This window comes from Trichechus manatus, unplaced genomic scaffold (assembly GCF_000243295.1).
Source record: "Trichechus manatus latirostris isolate Lorelei unplaced genomic scaffold, TriManLat1.0 scaffold00064, whole genome shotgun sequence".
Lineage (NCBI taxonomy): Eukaryota > Metazoa > Chordata > Mammalia > Sirenia > Trichechidae > Trichechus > Trichechus manatus.
The window spans coordinates 9023983-9040075 of NW_004444000.1; the positions used below are offsets into that span (position 1 = coordinate 9023983).

At 49.0% G+C, this 16093-nt stretch overlaps 1 protein-coding gene across 2 annotated transcripts in view; it reads right to left on the bottom strand.

Moving 5' to 3' along the window:
- Nucleotides 1-16093, bottom strand: part of FLI1 (Fli-1 proto-oncogene, ETS transcription factor) — a 141829-nt gene that overhangs the window by 52442 nt on the left and 73294 nt on the right. Inside the window, exon 2 of one of the 2 annotated variants that reach the window (XM_004379333.2) lies at nt 11137-11348. In XM_004379333.2, coding sequence (XP_004379390.1) covers nt 11137-11348 — 212 coding nt within the window. Of the gene's footprint in view, nt 1-1423; nt 1846-11136; nt 11349-16093 lie in introns of those variants that run through there. The other variant, XM_023734065.1, reaches the window with a different exon arrangement.

Genomic DNA, 16093 nt, shown 5'->3' on the forward strand with positions numbered 1-16093 from the left:
GTTCCTGCCATGTGGCGGTTAGTTTGCCAGGTGCCCTTCCCCTTGATGGGTTGCAAGTTTCTTAGATTATGTCCTTGCTTTCATTTTTTAATCTCCAGTACCTTTCATAATGCCACACATAGTAGGTGAATGGTAAGAGTTTTCTGAATGAATACTTCTACTGCATGTACATGATTTTAATGCATTTCTCTTACACTGTTCTATCTGAATTTCTCAGTAACCCTCCAAGATCGGCATGGCAAGCGTTGATATCTCTTCCTCATGGCTAAGGAAAATGAAGGTTTCCTGAGTGGCCCAGGGTCACACAGCTAGTAGTAAATGGTGGAGTAGGACTCGGGCCTTCGGGGCTTAGACTTCCCTATCAAAACACATGTGTGAAACAGCTGGTTGCTGCAGGCAGGAGGCACAGAATTCAGGAACTTTGCCCTGAGAGAGAGGTTGTGGTCCTCGTGGCACTTTCCAGCTCTGGTGACCAAGTTCACAAGGGACATGACATGGAAGTGCACAAGGGACAGAGCAAACGACCCAACCTCGTCTCCAACCACACAAGCCTAATTACAAACCCAGACACGGTTGCCGTCAAGTCAGCTCTGACTCATAGAAACCCCACATCTGTCAGAGTAGAACTGTGCTCCGTAGGGTTTTCAGTGGCTGATTTTGTGAAAGTAGATTACCAAGCCTTTCTTCCGAGGCACCTCTAAAGGAAACGTGAACCTCCAGCCTTTTGGTTAGCAGCAGGGTGTGTTGACCATTCACCGACTCCCAAGCCCCATCAGCATCTGGTACTCTGCACCATCAGTGCAGAGAGGCGCAGTGGCTTCACCTCAGCACCAGTGACATCCCGCCCGTGCCCCCCACCCCAATGTCCAGAACTAGGCAGGACACTCACATTCCCCCAGCCCAGAGTCACAGGCCATCCCAGTGTGCTCAGGGCCAAGCCATCCTTTCCCACCCAGTGCCCACTCAGGTGGCAGCAGGAGCAAAGGGGGAGACCACAGGATGGCCAAGATGAGGCTGCAGCTGTGGGTACAGCCATATGGAGGCATCGGTCCTAGCACGCTGGGAGACACCAGTTGTCTCAAGAGCTCCCAACCCGGCCTTCGGGCTCAAGAAGTTCAGATATGGTTCAGATTAAAGCCTTCTAACTCTGGGCCCCAGAACCCTCTGGACTCCCCCTAGGCCGGGCCGCTGCCCCTGTCGCTGCTGTGGGTGGAGCTGGTGGTGCCAGCTGGGGCCAGCCTGTGTGCCATGCTCTGGGGGCGGTGCCGTGAGGGAGCAGGGCAGACAGGAAGGCAGTCACCAGCAGGCAGAACAGCTCAGGCTTCTCGAGACGCCGCAGGGCGGGGGAGGCCCAGCATATTCAATAAAGAAAATTAAATGAATTTGTTTCTTAATGTGAAAGGAAAAAAATATCGAAGCTCACTTATCATAGCTGGGAGATAAACGCTCCACTGAGATATTAGAAGTCAGACGGTAATTTTTTCCTGATGTCTTACAGAGGGGAGCAGGCTGAAAATGAAAATAAGATGTATAACTTACACATGTTAGAATTTAAGGTTTTACTATTCGCCTACTGTTTTTCCAGGCAGAGAACCAAGAACCAGCCATCTGAGTCCCAGCTCGCTGAAGGTTTAATGTCCCCGTGGCAGTCAGAGGGAAGGAGGTAGCACTCCAGGGCTTTTCACCAGAGTTTGGCCTTTTGGCTTCTGCTGTTGAAGGACTTGGCCGGAGATGAAGCAGCCCCAGAAAGCCCTGGTGCCTGACCAGGGAGTGCTGCCCCAGACTTGTCGGGCCCCACCCCACGGCTAACCGCATGCACGCACACACTCAAACAGACACACACCACGTGCACACCACACACACACCCCCACACATGTAGACACGCACCACACACAAAGGCACGTGCACACACACGCTCACACACAGCACACGTGCATGCACACACACACACCACAGGCACACACATAGAAATACGCCACTCACGTGCACGCACATGCGCACACACACCACACTCACATGCACACACATGCACACACACCATGCACATCACACCACACATGTACAGACACACACCCCACACTGCACACACACATAGAAACACATCACTCACTTGCACACCCATGTGCACACATACCTTTTCCAGCATACTTGTCAGTTATGGAACAACCCAAGTGCAGCAGAAGTTTGGAGGATTAAGTCAGCCTACAACCAAGAGAGCAACTTTCCCGTTGGCGAGGGGAAAATGTGGCAGAGGGTGGGGCTGACGTAGCAGACACTTCCTGAGGACGTGGGGTGAGAGGCTGAGGGCAGAGCAGGACTCTGGGAAGTACAGCAGTGCCAGCAGGTGACGGAACTGAAGGTGCGTGCCCACGCGCTCGGCCCATAATGGACATGGGGAGCCCATTTCTTTTTATCCTTTGAGCCTGCATTTCTTTCCACATCAGCGGGCCTCAGGGGGTTTCTGAGTGAACCGCTGCCCTCCTGCGATGCAGAGGTGAGAAGTCACGCCCTCAGGAACTACCTCAGTGACTCTATGGGTTACAGTAGAGCGAGAAGGCACTGTAGGGCAGGGCCGGTCCTTGTTACCAGGAATAGAGAAAAACAAATCAGATGAAACGCTAGGTAAAACCTGCCCCATACGTGACTGGTAAGGACAGGAGCCGTGAGCACCATGGGACCGAGAGACTGGCCCCTGCTCAGAAGTGTACTATCCCATGGAAGTTCCCATCTTCCTGCCTCTCTGCTTCCCCCGGAGCCAGCGCACACACCTGCTTCCCCCACAAGGTGGTCCCTCGGGCCACCCACCTGCCTGGGGGCTTCTCCTTGGGAACAAGGCCCTGTGCTCAGCAGGGAGCTCTCTGCTAAGATCTCCGAAGGGAGGACCTTAGAAGAAGCCAGGACACCCACCCCGGACCTTCACCCTTCCCCAGGCCACCTCCTCTGACCGCTCAGACAAGGAAGGAAAGCTGTACCTGTGCCGCGGCCCTGGCCCAGCTCCCTCCGCGCCCTGCCGGCTTGCAGGCTCTGTGCCTCCGCCGGCCCGCAGGAGCCTCTCTCGCAGCCACTGGGCTGAGGGGCTGCTGCAGGGTGGGCACAGGTGAAGGGAGCATAAAGGCTGCCTTTAATGAGGCAGCTGGCGCCTGTGAAGAGGGCCGCTGAAAACAACGGGGGGAGAATGGGCCGAGGGGAGAGGGTTTGTCATTCAGCTTGCCTGCACCTTTGTCTTGAGACCTGCGCTCACAGCTAGCATGGGGCTGGGGGGTTGGGGCCCATGGGCAGCTGATAGCACTGGGACAGGTGACCAGAGGGCCTGGGACGCCACAATAGAGCAGGGAGGAGGTGGCAGAGCATCTCTGCCTCAGGGTGACAGAAAGCGAAGGGGGCATGGGCCCTACAGCCCTTTTCCCAACAGGAGACATGTGTCTTCACCACTGGACGTTGGCTCTTCTAGCCCGTCTAGTTCTACTTTTGTGTATTCAGTGAACGAGGCTTGAAAAAGACTGCTAGTGATTTCCCAAAGTGCCTTGCACACTTAAACAATTTAAAACAAGAGGCGAAATCTTGGGTGTCTGGATGAAAGGAGACTCCAAAAGCTCTTCCCAAAGATTACAGCTCCACACTATTATACACACATCTGCTCTACCTTCCTGTTTAACTCAGGGAGACGCTCAGGGTGTGTCCTCCAGGCTGGCAGATCTGCAGCCCAGACTTACTAAGGAGGGATGCCTGCAGGCGCGGATTATCCAACAGGCAAGGTAAGCACGGGCTCACCTGTGCTTATTTCCTAGTCTGTAGGGAACATTTCACATGGGTTTCACTACAGATTAGGAAGTTAGCACAAGTAATCCTGTGCTTACCTTGCTCACTGAGTTATCTGTCCCTGTCAGAGATTGTAAATTTGAAAAGAGGCTTTGATTCTGTAGGAAGGTGCTGTAGGGTTGGGAGAGAGAGAGATGCCAGCCAGACCCAGAAGCAGAATCTTTGACGTGGTGAAAAAAACTGTTCACTACAGATGATCTGGTAAGCAAAGTAAGCACTGTGCTTACCTTGCCTATTGGATAATCCACACTACCCAAACCAGGCAGGGGAACTTGGACCTTCCCGTATGCGCACATTGTACAAGAGTTAAGCCAGCCGCGTTGCCTTTAGGATTTCTGTAGGGTCGATGCATCAATGTGTACATACGACTATTTTGTTTCTGGAAAGGTGATGATGCATTAAGTTAAAAGCAAATTTCAAGAAAAGAAAAAAATATCACCTATAATAAAGCCATCGCCCTAACACAGTGCTATTTTCATCTGTGTACACAGGAGATTTGATGGCTTTTCCAGAATGGTAAGTATGACTTCCCACCCCGGTTATACTCCACAGTTCAGAACCTGGGAACTTAGGAAAGTGCCTGCAGTCGGAGAGGCACAGGTTACGGGGTGTGCGAGGCTGGTTTCTGTGCGTGGAACGTGGAATGTCTAGGTATCTAAGGCTGCAAGACCCTGCTGGTCCATCCGGGGCATCAGAGCAAGCTAGCCAAGGTCCCAGATGCCAGGCACACAAGGCAAGCATGTTCCTGCACTTCCCGTCCATAAATTGATATTCTTCCCTTCACGGGATGTTTTCCCTAGTCCTCGTGGTTGAGACAGGATGCAGCTGAGAGTTATTTGTAGACCACAGCGTGGATCAGGTTGCTGAAGTCTACGTCCCACAAAGAACCTGTGGGCTGTACTGTCTCAGGGACACCCACCCGAACAGACTCAACCACAACAGGAAGAAAGATGGGCAACCCACGTGTTCTCTGAGTTTCTCAGAGCTCAGTCTCTGGCCCCTGGTCCAGATGACTTGCTACTGGGATAAAAGCAAGAAGAGCATCATAGTTTTAGCCACATAGAAGCCATCCTTCCCACCAGAGATACAAACACCTATGGGGTCTAAGATAAGCATGGAGGGGTAACTCAGAAACCAGGTTATCAAAATGCTTGGAGGGAACCCTCTGTGGATCACCAAGCACTGTCCAGTCAAAGGAGGATATGAGCCACACGTAAAATTATAAATTTTCTAGTAGCCATGTTTAAAAAACCAAAATACAAACAAACCCCAAAACAGGCGGAATTAATTTTAATACCATATGAAAAGATATTAATATATTAACCCAATACAACCAAAAGATCATCATTTCATCATGAAGCCAAACTAAACCCACTGCTGTTGAGTCGATCCCAACTCACAGTGACCCTGTAGGACAGAATAGAACTGCCCCAAAGGGTTTCCAAGGCTGCAAATCTTTACGGAAGCAGACTGCCACATCTTTCTCCTGTAGAGGGGCTGGTGGGTTTGAACCGCTGAGCGCTCAACCACTGCACCACCAGGGCCCTTTCTTCTCAACATATGAATATAACAAATGATGAGATATTTTTTCATACTACAACCCAATGCTGTGAAGTCGATTCTGACTCAAAGAGGCCCTATAGGACAGAGTAGAACGGCCTCACAGGGTTTCCAAGGAGCCACCAGTGGATTCGAACTGCTGACCTTTTGGTTAGCGGCCGATCTCTTAACAGCTATACCACCAGCTGCTCCTTGGAAACCCTATGGGGTACTTCTGCTCTGTCCTATAGAGTTGCTATGAGTCGGAATTGAATTGACGGCAAAGGGTTTGGTTTGGTTTTTTCATACCGAGTCTCCTCAATCCAGTGTGCATTTTACACTTAGAGCACATCTGTATTTTGGACTAGCCATATTGCACGTGCTCAGTGGCCACGTGTGGCCAGTGGCTACTGTGTTGGACAGCTCAGCTCTAGCCCATGAGCCAAGAGACCCCAAACTGTACACTCTATTTGGGTTTTCTCATCTCAGTTTAGGAAGCATTACAACTACCTCATCTATCTTTTTTGTGATTTGTTGTTATAGTCAGCCGCTGTTGAGTTGGCTCCAACTCACGGTGACCTCATTTATGTCAGAGTAGAACTGTGTTCCAAAAGGTTTTCAGTGGCTGATTTTTCAGAAGTAGATTGCCAGGCCTTTCTTCCCAGGTGCCTCTGGGTGGACTTGAATCTTCAACCTTTCGGTTAGCAGCCAAGCACTTAATCATGTGCACCACCCAGGGACTCCAACAGCGAATTAGCCCTCTGAAAAGCATCAAGTCGTATACAAGCAACAAGTGCCGTTATCCCTCAGGAGATAGTCTGGCATCTATTTCACCACGTTATTCCATTTTTGCATAACGAACTAATAGCACCTGACACGGGTTCACCCAAAGCAGGACATTTTTCTAACAATCCTTGTTTCCTGCTGCCCACCAGCCCCTCTACACGTGAGCTCTTAGGGGATATTTATGAGGTGCTGGAGACGGCTCTGCCGGGCCTGAGGGACTCTGTGGAGCCCCCTCTATCTTCTCTGTTTCCCCAGAGGGGAAGAGAACACATCTGTCTTTCTGAACCTACTTGGTCACCTGCTGATGGCCCAGGTCAACACAGGCAAATCATAAGCAGAGGCTGCTGTGTGTGACCGGAGCCAGGTAAAGAGCACGTCTGCTCACCAGGTATTTACAAAGCCCTCTTCCAGCTGGCTGCTGGTGTGACGGGAGCCAGGTACGAGCTGACAAGTGGGCTCTAAAACCTGATTTCCTAGGGGGGACTCTGCCTAAGATTAGCATCCTGGCGTGCCCGAGGCTTCTCTGGTAGCAGGAGAGGGTGCAGTTAGCTCAGAGGGGCAGCCTCGCTGAGCGCAAATGCAGGCTCTGCATGCATGGGGCTAAACCAGCGGGTCTCTGTCCCGGCTTGCTCATTAATTATCTGCATGACCTTGAACACACACCTTCATCTGTGAGTCTGGTTAGCTTGCATTCATTCATTATTCATGTAACCACTGCTTATTAAGCTCCTCTCCTGTGCTTGGCACTGCTCAGTAAACAAAACCAAGACCTGCCCACGTTTTAGTGAGGGAAAGAGCCAATAAACAGAACTGCTCCATAGGGTTTTTTTGGCCGTAATCTTTATGGAAGCAGATCACCAGGCCTTTCTTCTGCAGCACTGCTGGGTGGGTTCGAACCACCAGCCTTTAGGTTAGTAGTCAAGTGCAAACCGTTTGTGCCATCCAAGGACCTAAGGAGTGATGGAGCTTCTATTTGACATCAGGTGGTCAGGTGGCATTTGGACAGAGACCTGAAACAACTGAGGGAGAGAGTCATATGACTAGATGGACTGGGAATGTTCCAGAAAGAGGGAACACATGGGCAGAGACCCTGAGGCAGGAGTGTGATTGTGGGCCAGGGAGTTTTGTGTGGCTGCTGTGGAGAGAGGAGTAAGATGAGCGAGGGGTCGAGAGGATGTTGGAGGGACGCTGAGGCCATGCTAAGGACTCTGGATTTTGCCATAAGCCATTAAAGGGTTTTAGGCAGGAGAGTTAAATATTTTCCAAGGATTACTCCTTCTGCTGTATGGAGAACTGACTTCAGGAAGGCAGCGGGAAGTGAGAGGACAGGAGGCTGGGGCAGTGGCCAATAAGGAGAGAGAGGTGTGCTGGCTTGGAGTGGGGTAGAGCAGTGGTGGTGAGAAGCGGTCCCATCAGGCTACAGCAGACCAGAGACCCTCCAAAAGGGCAGGGGTCTGGACTTCCAACAAGCACCAGAAGCTTCTTACAATCAGGCCAGTTTGGGAATCATTGCTGAACAGGCCACCTCATGGCTGGGTGTTGGCAGAAATAAGATTGCAGTGCAGTAAATTACTTAATGTGGCCCTTCTAGCCATAGTTTTTGTAACTTCCACCAAATGACTGGACGGAACTATGCAAATCAGGTGCTTGTGGCCTTCCATGGGGACTGGTCAGTTTTGCTATCCTGCTAGGCTTAAAATGAGCCACCCCAGAAGCAGGAAAAGAGGATCTCACCACCACCAAGAAAGAAGAGCCAGGAGTGGAGTGCATCCTTTGGACCTGGAATCCCTGTGCTGAGAAGCTCCTGGAACCAGAAGACCAAGACAGAGAGAGAGAGAGCTGTAACACTGAAGACGGCAAGAAGTGGCAGCAGAGAAATGGTGGCAGCAGAGGCTGGAGACCAGCAGAAGATGGCACAGTGGTGGGCTTCCTGGACCATGGAGCAAGACAGCTGACTGTCTTCGGGCAGAAGTCTTGCTGGCTGAGTAGGGTGCCTCTTGGTACTTACTGGCAAAGCTAAAGAGCTTTGTAACACTTGCCTGAGCAGGGCAGAGGCCAGGAAGAGACCTGCCTGCGGGCATGGCTGAGAAGAGGCTATCTTGATTTAAGAACTGTATCCTGAGTGTTCCTGAACCTGAATTGTAACCTGTTACTTCCCTAATAAATCCCATAATCATGTGTATTGTCTGTGAGTTCTGTGTGGCCATTTCAACGAATTATCAAACTCAGCAGAGAAGTAGAGAGTGCCGTGGGAGGGACGGTTGGTGTCAGAATTGGTGAAAAGGTTGGAGCATGGAGGCAAGTCTGACCTCTGCCTCACAGGAATCAGCCTTGGGCTGTTATCTTGATTCTCCTTCCCCCTTGTGAAGTTAGATGATAACTACAAAAGCATGATATACAGGCAGACAGGGAGTGGTAGAGAGAGGCAAGGCAGATGGTTTGCAGGGCCAGGAATCAGAACGCCTGGGCTGTTTGCCAACTTTGTCTGGTCTAAAGCCTTAGACCAGTCATTTGCCCCCTCAGAGCCCAAGGTGCCTTTCCATCTGAAGATGGAGCTATAATGCCTACTCACAGGATGGCGGTGGGGAACCAAGGATAGGATCACAGGGAGAAATGTTCGTGACTGGTAGGAGCTGCAGTCTTGTCATGATTATCTATGTTGCTCCTGGCTCAGAACACCGAGTCTTCCTGAAATCCTAGAATCTGGGAAGGTGGCTGAGATCCCAGGCCCTGGTTTGGTTAGTGGGATCGTAATGTGGTAGGGCTGGGTGTTCCCACAGGAGGCCCACAACCATGGGCTGCTTGGAGGAGACTCACTCCCACGGCACGCTCACCGGCTTCACTCCTCTCTCTGGACTTGTTTCCTTGGTGAACTCATCCACTTACTAGTGAAAACTCCTTACAGATGATGCCCTCATCTAAATCTCATCCCCAAGACACCATCTGAGCTTCAATCCCACAGTCACAAAGCTTCTTAGACATTTCTATCTGAACGTTTCACTGATTGCTCAAGGCAAAGTTCAAAGGGAACAGTGACTTCCCTTCTCAAAGCATCTCCTCCCCCCGACCTCCCTATGCCTGCTAATGGCACCTTCCTTCTTCCAGATGGCCAGGCTTCAGAGTCATCTCTGAGTCTTTTTTTTTTTTTTTCACACACACCCCCAACACACTTCAATATTTATTCACTCAAGATCTGTTTATTATCTCTTTGATAGGTCTCTCAATTATCTATCCCTTTTTATTTCCATAATCATTGCCATCACCCTAGTTCAGAACTTTACTATTGCTTATCTGGGATATTTCACTAACTTCTTAGCTTATCTGCGTCCCTGGGTGGTGCAAATGATTTGTGTCCCACTGTTAAATAAAAGGTTACTGGTCTGAACACACCCAGTGGCGCCATGGAAGAAAGGCCTGGTGATCTGCTTCCAAAAGATTACAGCCGACAAAACCCTATGCAGCAGTTCTGTTCTGTAACACATGGGGTCACCATGCTTCAGAATCAACTTGATGGCAATGGGTTTGTGTTTTGGTTTTGCTTAGCTTATCTTCCTGATTCCAATTCTCTCCCCTCCCCACTCTCTGTGCATCATGATTGTTGGCTCACCATCTTAAATCACTACTCTGATGATGCTAACTGTCATATGATGTTAGCCACTGCCTGTGGATTAAATTCTGCATTTTTTTAGCCTACCATTCAGGACCCTCTCTAGCTTTTCATCTTTATCTCCCTGGACAATGGGCTTCTTGAACTCTCTGATATTTCATGAATGAGTCTTATGTCTTCTCTTTCAAACCTTGGCTCATAACCATGTCTACTGCTATCGGACACTTTCCAAGTCCTCGGCGCTGTCCTGTATCTTCTTCCTACAGTATCACGGAGGTTAAGTACCCCAGGCCTACTTAGAAACAAGGAAGCTGGTGCTCAAAGAGCTTCGACAACTCACCCAAGGGGCAAAGCCAGGAACTGAGCCCTAGGCTAGCTTTGCACAAAGGCTGTGCTCTCTCTTGTCCTCCCTGTGGGTTTACTCTCCCTGACCACCCTCCTCCATTGCCTCCTTTCCAGGTGCACGTGGTCGCTCCCTCTCCCAGTCAGCCTCGAATGCTTCACCTCTCTTGTTACTCTCTGAACCTTTGCTACTTGCTTTGGTCTGGAAACAACCTGAATGTCCATCAGCAGATGACTGGATAAACAAAATGTGGTGCATACGTAAAATGGGTTATTACTCACACATAAAGGGAAATGAAGTCCTGATACATGCTACACCACGGATAAACCTTGAAAACATCATGCTGAGTAAACTAAGTCAGTTACAAAAGGACAAATATTGCATGATCCCCCTTATATGAAATATCCACACTAGGCAATGTGTAGAGACCGAAGAAAAGAGGAAGCTATCCCTTAAAGGACACTGAGTTTCTCTTAAGGGTGATGAAGAAATTTAGAAACGGATAGTGGTGATGGTTGCACAATATGGTGAATGTAATTAATGCTATTGACTTGCACCTGTAAAAAAGGTGGAACTGGCAAGTGTTTTGTTATATACAATTTTAGCACACACACACACACAAAAAAAACAGATAAAGAATGTTTTAGTCATCTGTGCTCTGACAGGACCCACCCATTGGGATTAAGTATCATCAACAGGACAACAGGACAGGGAGGTGTATCTTATCAATAAGTCATCTCCAAGATGGGATGTGCCTGGATCTGCCCAGTGCCTCACACCAAGTTCCGTGGTATCTGCGTAGGGTCTGGGGGCCTCTGAGGGCTGCACAGGGGCCCAGAGAGCCAGGTGGGCTTCCTGGCTCTGCTCCACCACAGCCTTCAGTTTTATTGCCTTTCTGGTCTCAACTCTCTAGGGACTGACTCCCCACCACTGAGCCCCATCTGCTGCAAACGCCCAAAGTGTGAGGAGCATGCCCCAGTCTCCCTACCCGCACCGGGAGGCACACTATCTGCCCTTGAGCAGCCCAGGCCTGGTGCCTTACCTGGACCCATTCATGTGGTCGTACTCCCTCTTGACGTTGACCCGCACTGGCTGGTTAATCCACTCCTGCTGTGGTGGGAGGGGGTTGATTTTGTGGGGCTGGCCGTAGTCGGGATTCCCTGAGGCGGTCATGTCGGCCTTGGGGAGATGGGCCGCTGCTCCGTATGTGGAGTCGAAGAGGGACTGGTCGTCGCTCACCACCGACAGAGCCTCCTGCAGGGCAGAGAGGAGACAGAAAGCCCAATGTCACTCTTCCATCAGCTAGTGGCACTCTCCCTTCGAGCTGGCAGGGTGGTCCTGGGGCAGCTTTCCAGGAAGTCCCAACGGTGTGATCACCAACTGACTCAATTCCCCGGGGAGCTCACCGTTATGTAAAATTGATGGTTCTCTGCTGGTTACCCTGAGGAAGGAGGGAGTTTGGACAGTGGAATGGAAATGGGCTCCTACCTAAAGGAGTAACTCTGTTTGTTGTGTCTGTCGGCTGGGGCCCCACAGAGAATAGTGGGTGGGGGGAGGCCATGGTCACTACACGCGGACATGCAGTTGTGGTGTTCAGGCCTGTGGGGCTCTTTCAGACACGTGCAGAAATGCCCCTTACCAGCTGTGTGGAGAAGTCAAGCCATTGAAGGGGAAGCTGGAGCAGATATTTATTTTACGGTTGGTCCCTGGGTGGGGCAAATGGATTGTGCTTGTCTACTAACCTAAAGGTGGGTGGTTCAAACCCACCCAGCTGCACCACAGAAGAAAATCCTGGTGATCAGCTTCTGTAAAGATTACAGCCAAGAAAACTCTATGGAGCAGTTCTACTCTATCATATGGGGTCGTCATGAGTTGGAACTGACTTGATGGCAGTGTGTTATTTATTTTGTAGATGAGGCCAGTGAGACCGACCCAGAGAGGCTAAGTACCTAGCTCCAGGTTACACAAGAGAAGGATGGGGTCCAGGGCTGTCAGAGTCTCTCAGCTTGGCTGTTAACCAAAAAGTCAGCAGTTCAAATCCACCAGCCCCTCCTTGAAACCCTGTGGGGCACTTCTACTCTGTCCTATAGGGTCGCTATGAGTCCGAATTGACTCGACGGCAGTAGGATACAGTTACGGTTATCTGGAGTAAAAATAGCCTTCTCACAGAGCTGGTATGTGAATTCATGAGAAGATGCAGGGACAGCTATCTAGCTTGGAAGGAATGCTCCATCCACAGTTTGTTCAGAGACTCTCTAAGATGTGCTGAGCCACCTTCCAGATCTACTCCTGCCTTGAATGAGAGGTTGCCTGCCACCTCTAATAAGAGTGCTTGATCATGCTTTCTCGCCTGTCTCCTTGAGATGACAGTTTCCTGCCTTAATTTTGATGACTGGGCCTGCCAAAGGGTGAAGAACCTCATAAAGAACCTCAGGTCTGTGGAGAGGGTGGAGTCGGGGAAGACCCTCTGAAGGAGGTCATTTGCTCCACCAGCTTGTACTATCCCCACACCTGATATGGTCTGGCTCTTGGAGATCATGGATTGAGAAAGGAAGCCTTGCACTTTCTAGACATTTTCTGCCAATCACAGTATGATAGTAAAATTCTCCCATTAATCAAATCACATTAAATCATAGGGACCCTGGGTCATGGGCTGGAGTACAGTTCTCACTATGGTCCATGTAAATCAAAACCACCAGCTCGTGGCAACCCCACGTGTGTCAGTGTAGAACTATGCTCTATAGAGTTTTCAATGGCTAATTTTTCTGAAGTAGATCACCAGGCATTTCTTGCTTGGTGCCTCTGGGTTGATTCAAACTTCCAACCCTTTGGTTAGCAGTCAAGCATGTTATTATTCATATTATTATTAATCTCATATGGCTGTTGTGAAGATGAAATGGAATAATACATGAAAAATGCTGAAAACAGCTCTGACACTTAGTAAATGACACTCAATAAATGTTAGGTGAGATGATTAGTATTCAAATGAAGATTCTCTTAGGTCAGCTTTACTTAATATATAATTAAGTGAACAGCACCTCTTAAATCTGAGATTTGTCTGTGTTCCTTGTGAATTCACATTCCTGCCTTGAATGTCTCTCCACAACCAATACCCTCTGTACGCCTGTAACATGACAATCTGCCCACCAGCTAACTGTTGACCTCTCTCCCAGGCCATTCTCAGCCGCCGCAGGGAGGACAGCCGTATTTCCAAAAGGAAGGCTCTTCCTCAGCTGTTTCCAACTGGAATCAGGGAGGAGCACTGGAATGTGCTCCAGGAACTCTGCCCCTGCACGGGGAGGCTCTGAAGGGCATAGAGACGTTGAGATGGCAGTGTCAGACTGAGCTCCCCCACATCCCCAACCAGGAGAATGTCCCTAGATTGGGACCTAAAATCTGCTGGGGTCCTTTCCTCATTTCCCCCCGATGCCCTGTGTAATGCTCAGGGGGAAGCTGTGCTTCTCTGAACCACTTTCCTTTGGATACCATATCTATCTCCCATTAGGGACCAGGTCTGGCTCCATATCCCAGCCAAGTTCTGAACTGTCATCCATGCACACAGTGTTATGGTTCCAAGCAGAAAAAGCATGACATTGTGATCTTCTAGAGGACTGACACACCTCAAGTTCCACGCTAGGGGCACGCGACACATTGCCACTTAGGACCCATAAGTGCCCCTTTGGTGATAAGGGTAAAAAACATTCACCACAGTTCTGCTACAAAATGATTAAATTTTAAGGAATCAGATATTGTCTCCTGCCATAGAGAGTGATTTTATATTCTTGGTTTATCATATATGAATCTTGAAATTTCCAGTAAAAGAATTTCTTCTACCTCCCCTCCTGTAGGTTAGGGTTGAAGATGATGAAATACGAGAGGCACAGAGGCCTGGGAGACAGGACTGAGCACAGGAATGGTCTGGTGAAGGGGGAAGAGTTCCAACCATCATTATCTCAAGGGAGGGCAGACAGGAAGCAAGAGAAGGCAGGATTGTCAAGTCCAAGGGGACAAGAAGATGGCAAAACCTAGGTTCACAGCAAAGATGTCGCAACAGAGAACAGGCAAGACAAAGCTGGGGTTCTAGTCTTAAGGAAATGGATGGTACTCAGTGAAATAAAATAATTTATGGCACAAATTGTTGTTGTTAGGTGCTGTGGAGTCGGTTCTGACTCATGGCAACCCTACATACAAAAGAACTAAACACACCTGGTCTGGTCACCCTCACCATCATAGTTATGCTTGAGCCCATTGTTGCAGCCACTGTGTCAATCCATCTCCTTGAGGGTCTTCCTCTTTTTCGCTGACCCTCTACTTTACCAAGCATGATGTCCTTCTCCAGGGACTGGTCCCTTCTGATAACATGTCCAAAGTACGTGAGACGAAGTCTCATCATTCTTGCTTCTAAGGAGCATTCTGGCTGTACTTCTTCCAAGACAGATTTGTTCGTTCTTCTGGCAGTCCATGGTATATTCAGTATTCTTCACCAGTGCCAGAATTCAAAGGCATCAATTCTTCTTCTTTGGTCTTCCTTACTCATTGTCCAGCTTTCACATGGATATGAACCCATTGCCGTTGAGTTGATTCCGACTCATAGGGACTCTATAGGACAGAGCAGAACTGCCCTATAGGGTTTCCAAGGAGTGGCTGGTGGATTTGAACAGCCAACCTTTTTTGGATTAGCAGCTATAGCTCTTAACCCCTGTGCCACCAGGGCTCTAAGGCAATTGAAAATACCATGGCATGGGTCAGGCACACTTTAGTCTTTGTCTTAGTTATTCCGTGCTGCTATAACAGAAATACCACAAGTGGATGGTCTTAAAAAGGAGAAATTTATTCTCTCATAGTCTAGTGGGCTACAAGTCCAAATTCAGGGTGTCAGCTCCAGGGAAGGCTTTCTGTCTCTGTCAGCTCTGGAGGAAGGTCCTTGCTATCAGTCTTCCCTTGGTCAAGGAGCTTCTCAGCACAGGAAACTTGGGTCCAAAAGACGTGCTCTGCTCCCAGCCTTCTTGGGGGTATGAGGTCCCATGTCTCTCTGCTCGCTTCTCTCTTTTATATCTCAAAAGAGATTGGCTTAAGACACTGTTTAATCTTGTAGATCTTATCAATATAACCGCTGCTAATCCATCTCAGTACATCATAGTGACAGGATGTACAACACACAGGGAAATCACATCAGATGACAAAATGGTAGACGATCAAACAATACTGGGAATCATGACCTAGCCAAGTTGACAGTTATTTTTGGGGGACACAATTCAATCCATGACAGTCCTCAAAGTGACATCTTTGCTTTTTAACACTTTCAAGAGGTCAGAGTATAGGTGTTGTAAAGGGTATGAAACTGGTTTGGACTCACTGTGGAATAGAAATTTCCATTAGAACATAGTTCACATTTGAAAGAAATGTCAGTCAGTTAGCAACATCATAACAGGAAATCACATTGACTTACTCCAAAGCCCCTCAAGCTTCTCACATCTGTCCAGCCAGTGTCCAGGGTCCAGGCTGTGTATTGCCCACTGCATTTCTCTTTCCGACTCTTTGCTAGTTGACAACACACTTAAGAACTCTTCTCACGTTGAATCTGACTTGCATATTCCCTGGCCATGTCTAACTCCCTTGAATGTTAGAAATACTACTATTATCCTACCATTAAACCAGTTGCCATTGAGTCCATTCCAGTGGTGACCTCAAGTTCTTCAGAGTAGAACTGGGCTCCAGACGGTTGTCAATGGCTGAGTTTTCAGAAGTTGACCACCAGGCCTTTCTTTCTAGGTACCTCTGGGTGGACTCGAACTTCTAACCTTCTGTTTAGCAGCCAAGTATGTTAACCATTTGCACCACCCAGGAAGTCCTTACTCCATAAAACCTCCCCTAATAATGCTTTCTGACTCCTTTGAGATTTCAAAAGCCTTGTGAATAGATACTTGGTTACAAAAAGATGGAAACAACGTAGGTGCCCATCAGCAGATGAATGGATAAACAAACTATGGTACATACAC